The following is a 21398-nucleotide window of genomic DNA, read 5'->3' as shown; positions in this document are numbered from 1 at the left end:
AACTGAATGCCTTGAGGCCTGTCTGCCTGCTTTATATAGCAAGCCACGAGACTCACTGTCTGTAGGAGCGATCCATTTTTGTGAACGGGGTGGTTACCTAATAAACTGGCCGGTGAGTGTATATTTTTACTGTAGTTATTTTCTTTCCATTCTGTCCAACTACAAACACATACTGCACAGACAAACGTGTATTTCATCTAAACATTTAAGAAAAATAGAGTTAAGTAACCGGAGAATAGATGAGAGAACAAGAGTGAAAGAGAGAGAGGGATAAAAATAGAGAGAACATTTTGGGTACAGTCAGTAGTGACTTCTGAATTTAACCTAGATAAGGGCCAGGATTCAATCCGATCGCGCTTCAAGCTCGCTTTATCGCAGTTTTGAATTGAATCCCGGCCAAAATTAGGGGTAAGGTATTTGTCTTACCATAAGCGTCTTGGACTGCCATCGCAGGGTGGCCTGGTAAACATAACATATATTTAAAGTTCATATACAGTTTATAATGTAAAGTTTATACTGTAAATTGACAGCCTTTGGTCTTTTATTTACGCCATTGACTCACACCATACATTAATTGCCACACTTTGTGTGCCTGTGGGGGGGGGGGGGGGGTGGGGGGGTGCCTGTGCACGCACATGCCTGCCTTTGTGTGTGTGTGTGTGTGTGTGTGTGTGTGTGTGTGTGTGTGTGTGTGTGTGTGTGTGTGTGTGTGTGTGTGTGTGTGTGTGTGTGTGTGTGTGTGGTGATGATGGTAGTTTTGCTCACTGTTGACTTGGTGTTTCAAGACTTGTAATCTTGACCCGGAGATGACTCGACTAGATCGTATCGGTTTCTCCCCCTCCTTGGGCTTGTGGGCCACCTGTGAGTCCTCTCCCTGGGGCTTGGTGACCACCATTGAGGTGAAAGGAGTCACAAAGCTGTACTTCATACAAAGATCCAGGGCTTCCTTCTTCACTTTCTCCTTTTCCTTCCCGCTCAACTGCACCCTGAAACAAACACACACAAACACAGGTATTATAATTGTATTTGCATAAAACATTTACAAAATACGATTTTCCAAACATTTAAAGGGATAATCCATTACAGAATGAAACTCCTGTTCATTTGGTTGTAGTCTATGTTCTATGAGCTGGGTAAAACATGTATTTTCACCGTGATTTAACATCTAAGATAAGTGGTCCGTCAGTGAATTCAGGAAATCGCATTGTGCCACGTCCTCACAATAAGGTTCTTGTCAATGGAGATAGGGTGTAACAAACATTTCATAATGCTTTTTAAAACATTATTCCACTCCTGATCGCCATATCAGCCAATATATGGTATGGGCATACTTGTCTAGAACACATCCATCCGTTTATATCGTCATGACAAGGTATGTATTTTGCTAAGATGTCCTCAAACTAAACAGTGGACCAAATATTCAACTCAGTTTTTCGTTCAGCGTCCATCACGCAACGCAATTTTCTATTCTCCCCCCTTGCCCTGTGTGTGTGTGCGTGTGTGCGTATATGTGTGTGTGGTGTGTATTGGATGAAGGTATATTAACCCACAAATATGAATACAATTTTACATACATTTAAATGACCACATTTTCATGAATTTGATCATATCGGGAGAGGACATTCAGAAAAAGTACGGGACTTGAACCTGCAAAACTTAATGCACTCTATCTGTAACAGATTCTAGTTTTGGTAAAAGAAAACTGTATTGAGATCGGGCATTTCTTCAGTGAGAAAATCTGCAGAATGTAGGCCCAGTTCCATCTCACTCCATATTCTCCCACTGGGCTTCCTCTCCTCACCATATTTGGATGCTTCAGATTTATATATCCGGTGAAACATCTGGCACCTTACACTCTCTTTGGTGTTATTGTGTGTACATTAGCTACACTAGCAAGCTAGAAAGCATGCTCAGAGAGAGAGAGAGAGAGAGAGAGCATTGCATCGTGGGTTTTGTAGTCGACTTGAGCTGCATCAGATTTCCACAACGATTTTCACATGTTGCTCCTAACCTTATTAAAATGAAAAAATTAAACATTTGTTCACAAACAATATTGTTAACATATATTTGTGTTATTTAACAGTGTAATGAGATGGAACTGTTTACGTTTGTAGTTTTCTAATAACCAATTTCTGTGTTCATGTAAGTGACTGATTGAACGTGCCTGGGAGAATTCCTCACTGTAGTATCTGCAATTTGGCAGTACGCCCAGACCCTTGTTTTGAGAACGATATCTCAGTTTCAAGGTCTCAACTTGGAGAGAAGAAAGCCTCGTGAGGTATTGGTCTGTCACATGCATGAACCAGTATTGGTCGGTCACATGAATGAAGCAAATGTTAATGATGAATTAATTATGAATAATGAATAAGCTAAATCATGTTATTATTACTTTCTGTGTAAGTATATAAGAGAACTAACGAGGCTGCCTGTCGGAGCTCCTGATTGACATGTGTACATGGTGCATTGAGTTGGTTAGAACCTCTCCAGCGCGTTGAGAATAAAGGATGATTCATTTAATATTGACTTTGAGTGTCCCTGCGTAGAATTTCCACGACAGGTGTATTATTCCTTTAAATTGAATTTAAAGAAATATAATCTCTATTATTCTCTGTATAACGTCCAATAATTAATGTATGAATCTGAAACATATTGATTGATTTACTTGTTACTTTTATGATCTTTCTTTTGCCAAAATAACAGGCGTTTCGCGAGTGACATCATTGTTTCTGTTGCGACCTGGCATATACAGTGCTTTCGGAAATTATTCAGACCCCTTGACTTTTTCCACATTTTGTTACGTTAAAAAAATCCTGAACAATCTATACACAGTACCCCATAATGACAAAGCGAAAACAGAAATGTTTGCAAAAAAATACAAAAATTAAAAAAAATTAAATATATATATCCAATCCAAATAAGCAGTTCTCTTTTTTGGGGGGGGGATATCTTCTTGTACAGTAGAAGGAAAATACTGGGGTGGATCCTTGGAGCACCAATGTGTTCATTGCCAGCTGGGCTGGAAAATTCCAGTCTTATTTTTTATATAATTGTATCACAATTCCAGTGGGTCAGAAGTGTCATGACTGTCCTGATCAGGTCAGGGTACAGGAGACCACCACCCTACAGATTATCTCCCAAACCCCCAACAGAGGAGGAGAGATCTAGGGGTCTGAAGATGTGGGGGTTTTATGACACCTCATGCCCATAATACAGAGAAATTCCTTTGTCCTAACAATGGAGAACTGGCCTCAGAACCTTAAACATGCAATAAAGGAACTTTGGAACAATGGTTTCTGTCAGCCACAATGGTGGTTATGACGAAAAGTGGAATATTAAAATGTATGTAACTTTTGTATTGGTTTTTAAAGGTTAAGAGATGACGTTATTATGAAAACATTGTACCTTTAAGAGTTTTCCCAGTATATGCCTGATGTTTATACATTGTACGCTGTTTGGAAAATATCAAAATCAAACAGAATGTTTTGATAAAGATGAAATGTGAAGTTAGTGTCTAAAATCGGATTTTTAGCCAAATCTAAGCCTTGCCCCCTGTACTTGGTCCGCCCAGAGAATCGCCCTAAAGGCTGTTACACCCACTTCTGACCCGAGGGTATAAGACAGGAGAGTGAAGAATTAACATAGTAGACTATTGACCCCAAGCTGCAGCCAAGGTCTAACAAAGTCGACGAACCCCAAAACGAAACACAAGGTTGAAGACAAAGAACTATTTTTCTACACGAGCTACGGACGAGTAGCTGTGTCTAAGCAGGTGAATTCAAGCCGAACCACCCAGCCTCCACTCTCCATTGAATCGTGGTATCGACACTATTCGAGCCGAAGCTGTGAGCTCTGAGCTACAGAGCTGTCTGTCCTCAGAAGACCCCTTTCCGATCAAGGGTGAGGATCAGACCACTTAGCCAAGAAGGACACTGACATCGTGAGGACAACCAGAGAGTTGCGCCGTAGAACTGCGTCATTTAGAAGCCTAAACGACCCACGCGGAGCGTCCCACCTGAGAACTACAACACGTAATTACATCATTATATTCTGACCCATAAGAGCGGCAGTTCGGGGCAAGGCTAATTTTAAATAAGCATGGCTGACAAATGAACCCAAATGTATATTTCTCTCGTGTACTTCCTTTATTTCTCTCTCTTTAAAATCCCCATTTTGGGTAACAAGCGCCAGAGTGTGTTGGCCCGTTATACTAAGTCCTAATCAATAGCTAGACTGTGTTTTGTGTATGTGCATTTTTATCATCATTTTAGCTTGCTAGTAAATAAATAATCAACTAAGATTGGTGTGGTAAATTCAGTGGTAAAGCCCGGGTCCGTGCAGATTCCCGGATTATACGACTTTCAGATTATGAGACTGTAGAGGAAACTGATTAATTTAGCGACTGTTGTAATCGATATTCTGATATCCTTTGAGTTAATTTGGGAAATAGAAACTCAATCAAAACAATGTTCCCATGGTGCCCCAGGTTAATGAGTTAATAATTGCTTGATTCATTGCTTAATTCATTTAATCACGTAATTATAAACCGTTAATCATTCGATGAGCAACAGTCGTCACATTAACTAATACAACGTCACGACATATGGCGCCCCCTGTGAGGAATCTAAGATAGGACTAGGCCGCACTGTTGTGTTATTCCATATCAATTGTGTAGCAATATATATACATTCCATTAATAGCTATAGGCAGGACTAGTGCGGGAGAGAAGTGTGTGTGTGTCGTTCCATTTGACCCAGATACTGGTCGGGAGAGAACGACCCCTGTTGTATATCTGACCAAAGCCAGTGTGAAGGGGGTCTACTGAATGCTACGAGCTAGGGCATATGTACCAGCCGATGCAGGCATTCTGAGAAATAATACTAGTTGGGCCTAACGTAGTGTTATTTCTGTCGATCGCTTTCAGGAGTGATCTGACTCGGTCATAAGTAATTCCTAGAGCAGAGGACATATGAGCCAGCCATTACGGAAATTAGAGTAGATATATTCGTTTGACCGAAGCGAAGTTATTATCTCTCTAACTCTCGCGTTGGGTAACGGGGAGAGGTTAAGGGTTGAACGTGAGACGTCACCAAGTAAACCCGTTCCCTTGTTGGAGGGAACATCCCTTGTGCGGCGAGGGGGAAACCCCGCGCAAGGAAAGCTAAGCATTGCGCCAGATGCTAAGCTAACAAAGGGGAGCCGCCATTTTTGTTTTCCTCTTTGTTCATAGTGAATTCCCGCGTTAGACGGGAATCCTGTGTGTTCTCAGCTTGGGCTATCCGTAACCTCTGGCGAAGAATCGCCAGTCATTTTTCGTGAAATAAGTCAGGTTACGCTGTAGGATATCAAACCAGTCTTAACTGATTAGATATCATTGTCTTGTTCAATTTTATACATACATTAAATTGATACACTACCTCTCCAGGTTGGTTATGGGAATAATACACACACGAATGTGCCATAACCAATGAGACATGGTTAAACTGTTCCACGTTAACTTAGATATAGCAACTATTTCAGGTTAATTAAAGCTAATTCCTTTAGCCTATACGGGGTTGACTAATCATTCAAATTGATTAATAGATTAAAGCTGTTTTACCAGCTTAATGGTGTTTAGGTAGACTTTTTAACAGTTTTGTAAAATTCTATTTTCACTGATACCCTGTCGATTTTAGCTTGTGTTAACAGTGACCTCCGGTGGTGAAGAATCACCAGTAATTATTTTTAAATAATTCAGGTTATGCTGTACGATATCTAACCGGTCTCAACTGATTGGATATCATTGTCTCGTTCAATTTAATATACATTAAATTGCTACACTACCGTCCAGGTTGGTTATTGGAATAATACGCAAACTAATGTGTTCTAACCAATGAGACATAGTTAAACTTTTCAATGTTAACTTAGATATAGCAATTACTTCAGGTTAATTAAAGGTAATTCCTTTAGCTATACGGGGTTGACTAATCATTCAAATTGATTAATAGATTAAAGCTGTTTTACCAGCTTAATGGTGTTTAGGTAGACTTTTTAACAGTATTGTAAGATTCTATTTTCACTGGTACCCTGTCGATTTTAGCTTGTGTTAACAGTGACCTCCGGTGGTGAAGAATCACCAGTAATTATTTTTAAATAATTCAGGTTATGCTGTACGATATCTAACCGGTCTCAACTGATTGGATATCATTGTCTCGTTCAATTTAATATACATTAAATTGCTACACTACCGTCCAGGTTGGTTATTGGAATAATACGCAAACTAATGTGTACTAACCAATGAGACATAGTTAAACTTTTCAACGTTAACTTAGAGATAGCAACTCTTTCAGGTGAATTAAAATTAAAATTCCCAAATAGCCGATACAGGTTAGATTTATCATTAAAATCGATTTAATCAATTAAACCTGTTTTGGCAAGTTCAGTAATAACCAACTCACATTACTGACCCAGTCTTGATGATTCATTGACGTTTACAAACTGAGTTAAATCGTGTTTGCAGCCTCCAACTAAAAACCCCAAACATTACGTAAATTGAAATAACTGACAATCATAATAATGAGCAATCCATCAGATGGGTTTCCACCCATTTCCCCTCTAATCAGTGGACCTTCACCCACGGAAAGATTGATCGCGGACCTCAGCAACGATGCAAATCCTAACTATGCCGAGGGGCTGAAAATGTTAGATTTCAATGCCATAAGCGAGAAAAATGCAGACATTGCGACAGACGCTCTTCAAAATAGACCATCAGGCGGAGGCCTTGTGAAGGTTCTCTCCAGTTTAGCCCTCAACTATGCCCACCAGCAGAGATGGACAGTGCACCAGTACCTCAGTGCCCAGCAGAGGCACGAGCAGGAAGCTGGGGAGTTCAAGGTACAGGTGGAGAGAACCAGGGAGCTGGCATCGAAAGCCGAAAAAGATAAGCTACTGCTAGCTGAGGAACTGTGTGTGAGAACAGATAAATTGGAAGATCTGTCTAACACTTATAACAAAGAACGCGAACAATCTCTTGACCAAGTCCGTATTCTAAAAGAACAACTCGGTTTAGCCAAAACTAAATACGATGAAGTCCACGCGAAACTAGATGTATCGGAAGAGCTAGTTAGAAAACGGGGCGAGCAAATTGATGCCCTACAAACGGTTGTGAATGAAACCACTCAAAGCAATAATGCTCTATTCCAAAAGCTGCAGACCAAAGACGATCAGTTAATGAACACAATGACCAAGTTGGAGGACAAAACAGCAGAACTCATTGAAGTCGCTGATTTAATGAAGGATGAGAAAGACCAGGTGAGAAAGTTGGAAAATGTGACCTCTAAACAAAAGGAGGACATCGCATCACTGGATCTCTCACTCCACACTCGCGACCTCTCCCTGCAAACCATGACAGATAAGTATGAGGCCGAGCGAAAAAAGGGCGACACCTACGTGTCGAAAATAAACACCCTCAACTCCCAGGTGGACTCTGCGATGCAGCATAACACCACCCTTAGGTATCATCTGGAGGAACTCCAGAACAGTCACGCGCTATCGCGGGACAACCAAACCAAGCAACCTAGCTCACATCCGGAGCTAAGAGAACGAGGGAATGTAGATGACAGGAGATTTCAGCCTCTTTCTCTTGGCCATTCGGCCCACAGTGAATTGGGGCTTCCTCGCCAACACAACCACAGCTTGACTTTTCCTCTTGGCCTCTCGGCCGACAATTCTCCACGGGAGAGTGCAGATGCTCCCCGCGCACTTGGCGGGGATCGCCTTGACAAAATCGTCAAAAACTTCCGCCTCTTCGACCCCGTTCCGGGAAAGCCAAACGACACTGAGACATTCTTAGCAGACATAGAGGACGCCTTGGATGGCTACCCAAACGCTGCGAATGCAGACAGGCTCTATCTTTTGAAGCGAACGTCCAACAGACACGTGACAAGGTTCATCCGTCTACAAGAGCAACACGTGCAAAACGACTATGCTAAACTTGCCACGGTTTTGAAAATAGAATTCAGTGGTTCTGCGACTCGCAAACACGATAGTTCGTTGGCTAACAATATCAGACAAGCTCGAAATGAACACCCACAAGCCTACTATCACCGGCTTCGTTCAGCTTACTTTGGCATGCTCACTGAAACAGGAATGGAAGACCTATTACCGTTCAAACAACTTTTTCTGTCAAACATGTCTCCCAACTTCATTAACTACTTGGGCCCTACTGCCCACGTCGGGTTGCCAATCTCGACGCTCCGAGAGCTGGCAAGCACCGCTTTTGAAGCATCAAAAGCAAGCCGGGCTAAGAGCCCGGACACCTCGACTTTCGAGCTTAGGCGGGAACCATCACTCGAATTAGAAGGGGCTGCATCAGGGACATATGCTGTAAAAGAGGACGATCAAAGGGGGTGGCTACCAAGTAACCACCACCCCGACAACCACCGCCGTAACAATAGCTACGATGAACGTCCCCAATCTAACAGGTCCCGTAGAGATCAACCTAGCCGACATGCCCCTCCGCCTAACTCTCACAAAGGGTCAGGACACAAGGGTAACAAGCGTAACAAGGGCAACAAAGTGTTCAACAATGATTTAAACGCTAACCGAAATGATATAGAAGCTCTGATAAAAGATGTACTGCATCGTAAGAAATTTGAGAAAGAGGACAAGGATAAATCCTCATGACTAGGCGTAAAATCGTTGGAAACCGAGTCCGCCGAAATTCATGCAATTCAAGAGGACGCAAACATTTCCATTACCCCCGCCCCCACTCGAATCCCTGTCCAGGTACCGCCCGTTCTAGACACAAGCCCGCAGGTTTTGTCTACAGACTTGGACACGGAGGTGGAGATGCACGAGATAAGCAGCTTTGTAACAGATGATTCCTCTACCATTCCGATAGAGGACCCACTGGGTCACGTAGGTAACTTATCTGTCTTGGAAATCGACGCAGATTACAAACCGCTCCGTTCTCCCAACCCACTCCATTTTGTTGGGGATATGACGAGAAAAACCAACTCGAACAGGCCATACCTTAGAACAGTCCTGGAGGACTGTGTGACCTGTCACGCTCTGATAGATTCGGGTTCAACAATTTCCCTCATATCCGAAACCTTGCTGGATGAACTAAAAAGGGCAGTGGACCCAACAAAACGTTGGTTGAAAACGGAACATTGCGATACGAATCTTCGAGGTTTCACTCAAGCTACCTCGCCCCTAACCAAACGTCTCCTACTTAAACTCAACTTCGAAAGCGTGTCACTGATACACCCCGTGTATGTGACTAGCATCGAAATTGAACGAATGCTGATTGGGAGTGATTTAATTGACCGTTTGGTACCACTAATGGATTGGAAAACCAATCAAATCTGGTCACAAATACCTATGCCTACTCCGTTGACTTCGCCGCATTCTTCCAAGGCGACCTGCCTTACATTGTGCAACGACGTGGGTCCGACGTCAGCATCTGACGCAAACCCTGTGAACTTGGCCATGAGCCCGCCATTTGTGGCAAAGGACAATGTGAGTTCGACTCGGAACTTAACCGAACATGTGGTTTTCTTGTGCGGCTTGGGTGATTCACCAGCCGACACTTACCGCCCTCCTCTGATAGGGGGCGTGTGCCTAAACGGCACTAGGGCTGAGGATACCAGGCTGGCCACCTGGTCAGAAAAATCCGCAATCAGTTTGGAAATGTTCAACGAAATTTCGAAAACGGCTAACTGCCATCCCCTTGTGCCGAAAACGTTTAGATTTCCACTGGGAACGAATCCCCAGACAACACTCACCGCAATAGGGGTGTGTGCGCTATCGATCCGCATTGGAACCAAGGAATTATCCCACTACCTACTGGTTGTCGCGGACCTCCCACATACAGTCTATGTGGGAGCGGACATTTTGGTAAGATTGGGTGTTAAACTTGATACCATACACCAAGTTCTTTGGTCTTTGGCGCAGCCAAACCAACATGCCTTGTCTTTCGACCCGGTGCGAATGGCTTCCGGGCAGACTATTCCTGAAGCTTGCAAGACGATAACTGAGTCCGCCATGTTGACACCGGCAAGAACCACAGAGGTTTCTGTAAGACTGAACCTGGCGCCCGGATACCGGATGGAAGGCACCACTGCGTTCTTCCAACCCTCTCCAAAACTATTCGACTTGGGGCTAACTATCAATGGTAACCCACTGTTGGAACTAACCGCTAGATCCACTTACCTCCTGGTACAAAATCTGACTCAAGCGGATATTTCCATTCCTCGGCACACTCAGCTAGGAACATTGATCGATTACGCCTTCCATGATTTTGAACTAGTTGTTCCTGTGATTGGGCCTCTTCCGTCCTCCCTAGACCTAGATGGCGAGGGAGGTACGCTGTTTACTTGTCAGTCAAAAGCAATAGCACTAACTCCTGTATTGCCACTGGACGACACATCGGCATTCCGGCTGGATGTCGATCCTGACAGCAACCTGTTAATATACTCCATCGTCACGGAGGATGATATTGCGTCTCCTCCTGCATGCGAAGTACACTCTTGTGAGGTAACAACCGATGACTCTTCCAAAAGTGACATGCCGCCACCACCCGATGAAGACCTGGCAAATGGTTTCTGGACCATGACAGTCGACCCGCGTGACCAACACAAGTTGGCTTTCTCTTTCTCGAACAAGCTCTTCACGTTCAATCGTTGCCCATTCGGGTATGCGAACTCCCCCTCAGAGTTCAACATCTTCCTGCACAAGGCGATGCCAGACGCAGCCTCTAGGGGGACGATAATTTACGTGGACGACGTTCTCATGAGAAGTGAGACTTGGTCACATCACCTCAATGAAATGGACCACGTTCTCACCCAACTCGGGACTGCAGGGGCTAAGTTGGCCATCATAAAAGGGCAATGGTGCAGGACCAAGGTAAACTACGTTGGGCTTCTGGTGGGTGCCGAGGGCATCCTGCCACAGTCTAACCGAATCCAAGCAGTCCGCAACATCAAAACACCTACAAACCTTCACGAGGTGCGCAGATTCTTGGGAGTATGTAATTACTCCCGTCAATTCATCGAAAACTACGCCGACTTGTCAAAACCGTTGACTCACCTTCTTCAGAAAGACACCCCATTCGTTTGGGATGTCACTCACAACGAAGCGGTGGCTTCCTTGAAAAACATGCTTTGCGAGGCACCCTGCCTGGTATACCCCAACAAAGACAAGACATTCTTTTTGGAAGTCGGTTTCTCAGAGCACTGCCTTAGCGCTGGGTTGTACCAAAAATACGACCAAGACAAACGTGTGGTTGCTTACGCGAGCAAAACACTCAACCCCGCCGAACACAAATACTCAGACTGCGAAAAAGCGCTGCTGTCGACAGTCTGGGCGATCAAACACTTCACCAGTTATGTCGGCGGACAAAAGGTGATCATAGAAACATGTCACCAGCCTGTGACTTTTCTGAAAAGCCAACGAATCCGTGAGGGTGCTGTACACAACAGCAGGATAGCGGCTTGGCTCATGACGCTGCAGAGCCATGATGTAGTAATCAACTACGCAAAAGCAAAGAACCTGCCTTTGGGCAGTGCTTTGGCGGTGTGTCAACACTGTGGTGACGATGAAACCGACTCCGGACCACCCCCGCGTGACATCGCTCCGCCATTGCCTTCGAACCATCACTATTTCGAAGAGAACGTGTGTCTCGACATGCCGATGGCATTTGTAGATGGCTGTTCTTACCGCCATCTAGACCACTTGCAAGCTGGGGTGGGATTGGTATGGCACAACGACATTCCGTGCAAACCACTTCAATTTCAGCTTGGCAACAAGACCAGCCAGTTTGCAGAAGTGGCTGGTGTGCTGATCACCCTGCAAACAGCGGTGAAACACGGATTGGCAGAACTGGCGATCTGCACCGACTCTAACTACGCGAGACTCACCTTCTTATGCCACTTGCCGTTTTGGAAACAAAAGCACATGACTACTTCAAGTGGTAAAGAGGTGAAAAACAAAGAGCTCATTCTAGCTTGTGATGATCTCATCACCAAACACGACATACAGGTGTATTGGAAGAAAGTCAAGGGACACTCCAAATCACCTGGTCGTGACAAACTTGGCAACGACCATGCTGACAGCATGGCGAAATCTGGTGCAATTCACGGCACCCCTTGGGTGTTTGCTGCTCGAGACGAAAAACCCACTGAGGAAGCTATGGTGTCTGCGGTAACGCGTAACCATGTAGCACCACGGAAAACGTCGTCGCACAAACATAATGTGTTGCTAACGCATTCATTCATGAATGGCGACCTGGTAGCAATGCAACACCAAGATGAGTCCCTCGCCACTTTGATGGCATTCCTGTCGGATCCTGTCAACCACCCAGTGTCCGAACTGGCTTTGGCAGGTTCACACGACTTGCGTTCGCTGTACGCAACTAAACAGCACCTCACACTTGTAGATGACCTATTGGTGTATGGTTCAGAAACCGACACCGCTCGAAGGTGGGTGGTTCCTAAAACACAGAGGGGGATAATGATAGCTCATGCCCACGACGAGCCATGTGGAGGCCATAGGGGGGTCAAGGCTACATGCGAAACATTGCGACAGGTGGCCCACTGGCCTCACATGGAACAAGACGTGGCACGATACGTGAGGGGGTGTCTAGTTTGCTGCCAGTTTCAACCCACCAAGCCACTTCACAGAGCACCCCTGCAACGCACGGGTGTGTCTTACCCCTGGAGCTCGATCCAGATCGACTGGGTCGGCCCAGTTGCCAGGTCTGCCAGAGGCAACAAGTACCTCCTCACAGTGACTTGCGCATTCACAAAGTGGGTGGAGTGCCTGCCGGCGACCAATGACACAGCGGAAACCACTGCCGTTCTTTTGCTAAACCACGTTTTCAGTCGTTTCGGCCTGCCAGGAGAAACCGTGGACAGCGACAGAGGAACCCACTTTTCGGCAGCTGTAATGACCGAACTGTGGAAGCTCCTGGGAGTCAAAGCTAAACTCCACATCGCGTACCACCCTAGGAGCTCGGGGGGGTAGACCAGAGCAAACAATCAATTGTCAGAATCTTGAGGAAATATGTGGCAGCCAACCACAAAGATTGGGACCTCAAACTCCCATTGGTACTGATGGCAATCAGAGCCACACGCAACAAGTCTACGGGAATGACACCCTTTGAGATGATGACGGGCCGGCAAATTACCCTTCCTCTGCATCTCCTGTACCAACCGGGAGATGTCGCCGCAGCCACCGCCTACACGGCTCATCAATACGTGACCGACTTGCGGAACCATCTCCAGACTACCTTTGCGTACGCTCAAGGACAATTGGAAAGAAGTGCAGAAGGTGACAAGACCTATTACGACAAAAAAAGCCTCACACCAGGTGTTCGAGGTCGGAGATAAGGTGTGGTACTACATATACACCAAACCCGCGGGCGTCGCAACAAAGTTCCTGCCCCACTGGACGGGGCCACACGAGATTGTGGTGAAGCTATCACCTGTAGCTTACCAGATCAAAATCAGCAAAGGTCAACAAAACGCCACATTAAAGTGGGTCCACCGGAACCAAATCAAGTTGTACACTCCCCCCATGGGAATAGAAGGGGTGCTAGCCAGCACCGAATAGATAAAAACCCTAGCAAAAACCCAGAGGTACTAAGAAAATTCTTAAGTACCCTCAGCTGATCCCTTCCAGGAGACCAGTACGTTGCACATAATATCTTTTATTCTCTTCCCAGCTACCAGATATACATCTGTTGTCACTAGTGATATCGTCCTGCGCTGTACTGATTAAAAATAAGAAAAACAGAAAAATAGTTGTCAAAACAATTTTTGTTTACGAATACAAATAACTGAAATAATCCAACAACCTCTGATTATGCGTTTCTGTAGGATGGAGTTCCTTTGGATGATCCTGACACTCTGCGCCCTGGTCAAAACCAACCCAGCAGACGTAATCACGAACGGACCCCCTACGGGAATCGTTCTCCGCGACGATCCAGGACTCCTCATAACTAACTGCAGAGTACACACGCAGAGGGTATATGTCCGCCTAGATGCAGAGAATGTGTACCGCCAACACATTCCACCTGCGGCGCATTTGAGTTGGGCCGGGGCTGACTGGACCAGCCAGGCAATTAAGCACGCCCAGCTAGACACTGCCCATATGTTGGCCCAACTCCAAAAGTTCACAGTAACCCAGTCAGAACTAGCTGAGCCCAGGCGAGAAAAACGATTCGTCGGGGCGCTACTATCGATAGGGGCAGCCGTAGGGTCACTATTTGCCCTAGGTACCACTGCCGTCAACGCAGTCAGTCTAGCCACAGTCAAGAGGAATGTTAGGGAGATTACTGAAGAGATGCCACTTATCCAGCAGCAGATGAAGGCACAGGCCCTTAGGTTGCAACATGTGGGAAAGTCTCTCCAGGACACTATTCTGGTGGTCAACACACACGCTACTCTCCTGAACAAAACTATCCTGTCTGTAGGAAAGCTAGCAGAGGTCATGAACCATGACTATGCCCATGTCCAATTGGTTCGATTGTTACTGGAGGATTTTCTCCGTGAAGTTAGCTCTTCTATGGACCACTTGGCCATGAATAGAATCCCCTCATATCTAGTGCCCCTCTCAATGGTGCACGACATATTGACCTCAGCTACTTCAACCACACTAAGGCCGTTACAATCACATTTGGCCTATAGTCTGGGGTCGGCCATCCCAATACACGTTGATGTTGATCGTAATGAAGTGGGTTTTCTACTGACGCTGCCGGTTGTTGAACTGGAGAATATCTATAGATTGAAAACGGTTCTCAATGTAGGATTTTGGCGCGACAGTACCCACGTAAAGATTGCCACGCCCCCAGTTGTAGCTTACCAGGAAAACAACCCAGATTTCTATCTCACCCCTAACCTGCTAATGTGTACTCTAACCAAAGATGTCCACTACCTTTGTCCTAGCAAACCATTCGTCAGGGATAACACTGAGCGTCTTTGTGGTATTAAAGCTATCACCAGCGAAGAACGCTGTAGAGCCAAACTAACAGCCAGGGATGGGGCCACCACCACACAAGTGGAGGTGGTAGGGAACCGATGGTTGGTCAACACACCGTTCGCGTCCGCCACTATGACTTACGAACGCCATGACTCCATCACCCAATTGAACCTCCCCAACCAGACTGGTTTTGTTACGGTACCAGAGGGGGCGATTATTCACGTAGACGACCTCGCTCTATACCACCTTCCCGACGACCGGATAGACACAGAGATTGAAATGCCGGACGCTTTTGCTAAACGTTCCCTTGAGTTACCACAAGCCATTCAATACCAAATCCAGTACGAGGGACCCATGACTGTCGATCTTAGCGTACTGGATGAGGCACTGTTAGTCGACCCGACTGACTACAGACCAAAAGATTGGTCTGTCGCCCGCTCTTGGACGGTGCCGGACAGTATCCTGACTGTTACCATGATCCTTGGTCTCATTTCCCTTGGCGTGTGCACCTACTACGTACACAGGCGCACACGTGCAATGGAAGACCTAATGAGGTCTTATACTAGGATCACCCGTGGGACGGAAGCGATCCCGATTTTTGGAAAGGTAGCAATGGATCCGGAAACCCTCTTACAGGGCCCAGTACCAGCCTCCTCTCCCGAACTCGCTAGGTCAGCCCAGTAATGTCCCTAATGTAAGCTTGGCCTTCAGGGGCCATGTTTTTCCAAGTGCCTTAACTACCCACCTGCAAGTAGGATCAACCTAGACATGACATTAGAGACAATGCCATGATAAAGCTATTTAGCCAAGGCCTTGGACATATATAGAACATAGTCCATATTAGATGATTAAGGTGTGGTAGACATATTTTGTATACTTTTATGTTTTTATTCCAATTTTTTGTTTCATTACCTTTGACACTTAGGAAGCCTTAGAGCCAAGACACCGCTCCTTTGGGGAGGAAATGTAATGATGTATTGCCTGAGTGTTGTGCGTTATTAACGTCTGCCAAGTTACTGCCTAGGTCCACTAACCGGGATAACCGGACGACGGGCCGGAACACAGAGCCACTGCCAGACCTCCTTGATCCATTCTGGTGGTGATCCACAGCTTGCGGAAAGCCTACCAGGGGGGAACCACTAAAGGGGGGGGGGGGCTGCTCTGATGATCCACAGACCAGGACATCCGATGGTCATTCTTATGGTGGGTTGCAACATGCAGAATCATTCCAAGTTGAACCTACCAGAGGGGGACTGTCATGACTGTCCTGATCAGGTCAGGGTACAGGAGACCACCACCCTACAGATGATCTCCCAAACCCCCAACAGAGGAGGAGAGATCTAGGGGTCTGAAGATGTGGGGGTTTTATGACACCTCATGCCCATAATACAGAGAAATTCCTTTGTCCTAACAATGGAGAACTGGCCTCAGAACCTTAAACATGCAATAAAGGAACTTTGGAACAATGGTTTCCGTCAGCCACAATGGTGGTTATGACGAAAAGTGGAATATTAAAATGTATGTAACTTTTGTATTGGTTTTTAAAGGTTAAGAGATGACGTTATTATGAAAACATTGTACCTTTAAGAGTTTTCCCAGTATATGCCTGATGTTTATACATTGTACGCTGTTTGGAAAATATCCAAATCAAACAGAATGTTTTGATAAAGATGAAATGTGAAGTTAGTGTCTAAAATCGGATTTTTAGCCAAATCTAAGCCTTGCCCCCTGTACTTGGTCCGCCCAGAGAATCGCCCTAAAGGCTGTTACACCCACTTCTGACCCGAGGGTATAAGACAGGAGAGTGAAGAATTAACATAGTAGACTATTGACCCCAAGCTGCAGCCAAGGTCTAACAAAGTCGACGAACCCCAAAACGAAACACAAGGTTGAAGACAAAGAAATATTTTTCTACACGAGCTACGGACGAGTAGCTGTGTCTAAGCGGGTGAATTCAAGCCGAACCACCCAGCCTCCACTCTCCATTGAATCGTGGTATCGACACCATTCGAGCCGAAGCTGTGAGCTCTGAGCTACAGAGCTGTCTGTCCTCAGAAGACCCCTTTCCGATCAAGGGTGAGGATCAGACCACTTAGCCAAGAAGGACACTGACATCGTGAGGACAACCAGAGAGTTGCGCCGTAGAACTGCGTCATTTAGAAGCCTAAACGACCCACGCGGAGCGTCCCACCTGAGAACTACAACACGTAATTACATCATTATATTCTGACCCATAAGAGCGGCAGTTCGGGGCAAGGCTAATTTTAAATAAGCATGGCTGACAAATGAACCCAAATGTATGTTTCTCTCGTGTACTTCCTTTATTTCTCTCTCTTTAAAATCCCCATTTTGGGTAACAAGCGCCAGAGTGTGTTGGCCCGTTATACTAAGTCCTAATCAATAGCTAGACTGTGTTTTGTGTATGTGCATTTTTATCATCATTTTAGCTTGCTAGTAAATAAATAATCAACTAAGATTGGTGTGGTAAATTCAGTGGTAAAGCCCGGGTCCGTGCAGATTCCCGGATTATACGACTTTCAGATTATGAGACTGTAGAGGAAACTGATTAATTTAGCGACTGTTGTAATCGATATTCTGATATCCTTTGAGTTAATTTGGGAAATAGAAACTCAATCAAAACAATGTTCCCATGGTGCCCCAGGTTAATGAGTTAATAATTGCTTGATTCATTGCTTAATTCATTTAATCACGTAATTATAAACCGTTAATCATTCGATGAGCAACAGTCGTCACATTAACTAATACAACGTCACGACAGAAGTTTACATACATTAAGTTGACTGTTCCTTTAAACAGCTTGGAAAATTCCAGAAAATGATGTCATGGATTTAGAAGCTTCTGATAGGCTAATTGACATCATTTGAGTCAATTGGAGGTGTACCTGTGGATGTATTTCAAGGCCTACCTTCAACCTCATTGCCTCATTGGGAAAATCATAAGATATCAGCTAAGACCTCAGAAAAAGAATTGTAGACCTCCACAAGTCTGGTTCATCCTTGGGAGGAATTTCCAAATGCCTGAAGGTACCACATTCATCTGTACAAATAATAGTACGCAAGTATTAACACCATGGGACCACGCAGCCGTCATACTGCTCAGGAAGGAGATGCGTTCTGTCTCCTAGAGATTAACCTACTTTGGTGCGAAAAGTGCAAATCAATTCCAGAACAACAGCAAAGGACCTTGTGAAGATGCTGGAGGAAACAGCTACAAAAGTATCTATATCCACAGTAAAACGAGTCCTATATCGACAAAACCTGAAAGGCCGCTCAGCAAGGAAGAAGCCACTGCTCCAAAACCGCCATAAAAAAACAGACTACGGTTTGCAACTGCACATGGGGACAAAGATCGTACTTTTTGGAGAAACGTCCTCTGATCTGATGAAACAAAAATAGAACAGTTTGGCCATAATGACCATCATTATGTTTGGAGGAAAACGGGGGAGGCTTGCAAGCCGAAGAACCGTGAAGCACGGGGGTGGTAGCATCATGTTGTCGGGGTGCTATGCTGCAGGAGGGACTGGTGCACTTCACAAAATAGATGGCATCATGAAGAGGGAAAATGATGTGGATATATTGAAGCAACATCTCAAGACATCAGTCAGGAAGTTAAAGCTTGGTCGCAAATGGGTCTTCCAAATGGCCAATGACCCCAAGCATACTTCCAAAGTTGTGGCAAAATGGCTTAAGGACAACAAAGTCAAGGTATTGGAGTGGCCATCCCAAAGCCCTGACCTCAATCCAAAAGAACATTTGTGGGCAGAACTGAAAAAGCGTGTGCGAGCAAGGAAGCCTTCAAACCTGAAAATTCACCCAACTTATTGGGCCAAAATTCACCCAACTTATTGTGGGAAGCTTGTGGAAGGCTACCTGAAACGTTTGACCCAAGTTAAACAATTTAAAGGCAATGTTAACAAATACTAATTGACTGTATGTAAACTTCTGACCCACTGGGAATGTGATGAAAGAAATAAAAGCTGAAATAAATCATTCCCTCTACTATTATTCTGACATTTCACATTCTTAAAATAAAGTGGTGATCCTAACTGACCTAAGAAAGGGAATTTTTACTAGGATTAAATGTCAGGAATTGTGAAATCTGAGTTTAAATGTATTTGGCTAAGGTGTATGTAAACTTCCGACTTCAACTGTAAGTATTCAGACCTTTTAGTATGAGACTCAAAATGGAGCTCAGGTGCATTCTGTTTCAATTGATCATCCTTGAGATGTTTCTACAACTTGATTGGAGTCCACCTGTGATAAATTCAAATGATTGGACATGATTTGGAAAGGCACACACCTGTCTATATAAAGTCCCACAGTTGACAGTGCATGTCATAGCAAAAACAAAGCCAAACAATTTCTGCAGCATTGAAGATCCCCAAGAACACAGTGGCCTCCATCGTCCTTGAGATGTTTCTGCAACTTGATTGGAGTCCACCTGTGGTAAATTCAATTGATTGGACATCATTTGGAAAGGAAGAAGTTTGAAACCATCAAGACCCTTCCTAGAGCTGGCCGCCCGGCCAAATTGAGCAATCGGGGGAGAAGGGCTTTGGTCAGGGAGGTGACCAAGAACTCGATGGTCACTCTGACAGAGCTCCAGAGTTCCTCTGTGGAGATGGGAGAAACATCGAGAAGGACAACCATCTCTGCAGCCCTCACCAATTAGGCCTTTAAGGTGGAGTGGCCAGACGGAAGCCACTACTCAGTAAAAGGCACTTGACAGTCCTCTTGGAATTTGCCAAAGGCACCTAAAGAAACAAGATTCTCTGGACTGATGAAACCAAAGCGGGTTGCGGATCTGTTAATGGTGGGTCACGACGTGTCAAAGTAAATTGATACTCTCTGTTCAGTGCACTCTCTGCTTAGTAGCAGTGTTTCTGCTCAGTTTGGCAGCTGTGTGAGTGGGTGGAAAATGCCTGTGTCCTACACGGTTTGCCTGATCTTTCTTCTGCAGTTTTCTTGAAGATCACTCTGCGACCCACACGCTGCAGTGCTGTTGTTTAGCAGCAGATGATGCGCTGTCAGCCACTGCACCAGCTTGTCATCAAATGTACTCAAGCTAGCCACAGCAGGTTCTGACTGAGCTCAAATGTTATGAAACGCAAATACAAACGGGTTTAATACAAACTTTGAGAAATAACGAGGAGCACACACAATGTGTTTTGTGCAGTGAAGTTCTTAGTAATGAGTCTCTCAAAACAAACATATTAAAACGACAGGTCCTGACCAAACATGCACAGCATGACGGTAAACCCAGGGAGTTACTTCAGAACAGGGCAGAATGCTTCAGGAAACAGTGCTTTGACAGCGGAAATGTAAGTCAGCTAGCAAGGCATTGTTGTCATTTTATAACAGGTGATGATAAGCACAAATAAGGGAGTGCTATCTCATAGTAGTTGATGTGAGTTCTTAATTGAGGTAATATGTACATGTAGGTAGAGTTAAAGTGACTATGCACAGCAGTCTCTTGCCTGGCAGAGAAAGCAGTACAGACGTTCTGATCCAGTTTGGCACCATATAAAGTTACCTATGCGAGTCAGGGTTCTCAACTCTGGCATAGTTAAGAAAAAAGTAAAGAAACAGACTCAATGCTGAACATGACCTCAGGGTTGCACTGTCAAAAACAGAATAGACCTGCTTGTTGAAGCTTCAAACACCTCTCATTAGGACTGTGTGTGTGTGTGTGTGTGTGTGTGTGTGTGTGTGTGTGTGTGTGTGTGTGTGTGTGTGTGTGTGTGTGTGTGTGTGTGTGTGTGTGTGTGTGTGTGTGTGTGTGTGTGTGTGTGTTTTCTGGTCTACATCTGTGTGATGTGATCAATCAGTTTATTCCAGTTCAGAATAAAAATGATTCATTATATTTTAACAGCAACAGTTCCAACTTATACTTTTTTTCAACAATAATTTCTACAGTAAGATGTACAGTAGGCCTGGTCATTTTTCATCTGTACTGTTACTTAAGGTTGTATTGAGTCTCTGTGTGTGTTCTGTTATCAATGAGTTCAGAATTAAAATGATGTATTGTATTTTAACAGCAACAGTTCCAACCTAGACAGATATGTAAGAGTCTTTTAAGGGGGAAAAGAAACATGAATAGCTATTTATATGGGTATTTAACTTAATTGTTATTTGTCTGTGTTGCATTTGTTAATGGGCATAAGTGTAATGAAATGTACTGATATTTACGTATAGTTGCATGTTTTCCTAAACTTGGGTCCCAGGAAAACACAGAATTTCTCATTTGTGTCCCAGGCTGAAAAGGTTTAAGAACACCTGCTCTAGGATGTAATTGCTGCCAAAGGTGCTTCAACAAAGTACTAAGTAACTGAATACTTTACTTAATGTGATATTTCCCCCCCAAAATTATATAAATTAGAAAAATGTCTACAAACCTATTTTTGAAGATGACTGATTACA

General features: G+C 44.6%; 1 protein-coding gene across 4 annotated transcripts in view; it reads right to left on the bottom strand.

Moving 5' to 3' along the window:
- LOC115208219 (inter-alpha-trypsin inhibitor heavy chain H3) overlaps positions 1-21398 on the bottom strand; it is a 40820-nt gene that overhangs the window by 7413 nt on the left and 12009 nt on the right. For all 4 annotated transcript variants that reach the window (XM_029776085.1, XM_029776087.1, XM_029776086.1 and 1 more), the window contains exons 13-14: positions 766-986; positions 427-459 (exon numbers count right to left, since the gene is read on the bottom strand). In XM_029776085.1, the coding sequence (XP_029631945.1) occupies positions 427-459; positions 766-986 (254 nt within the window). The remainder of the gene's footprint in view (positions 1-426; positions 460-765; positions 987-21398) is intronic.

Source organism: Salmo trutta, chromosome 14 (assembly GCF_901001165.1).
Source record: "Salmo trutta chromosome 14, fSalTru1.1, whole genome shotgun sequence".
NCBI classification, from domain to species: Eukaryota; Metazoa; Chordata; class Actinopteri; order Salmoniformes; family Salmonidae; genus Salmo; species Salmo trutta.
Note: the sequence above shows the minus strand (reverse complement) of the source record. Positions and strands in the feature narration are given on the sequence as shown.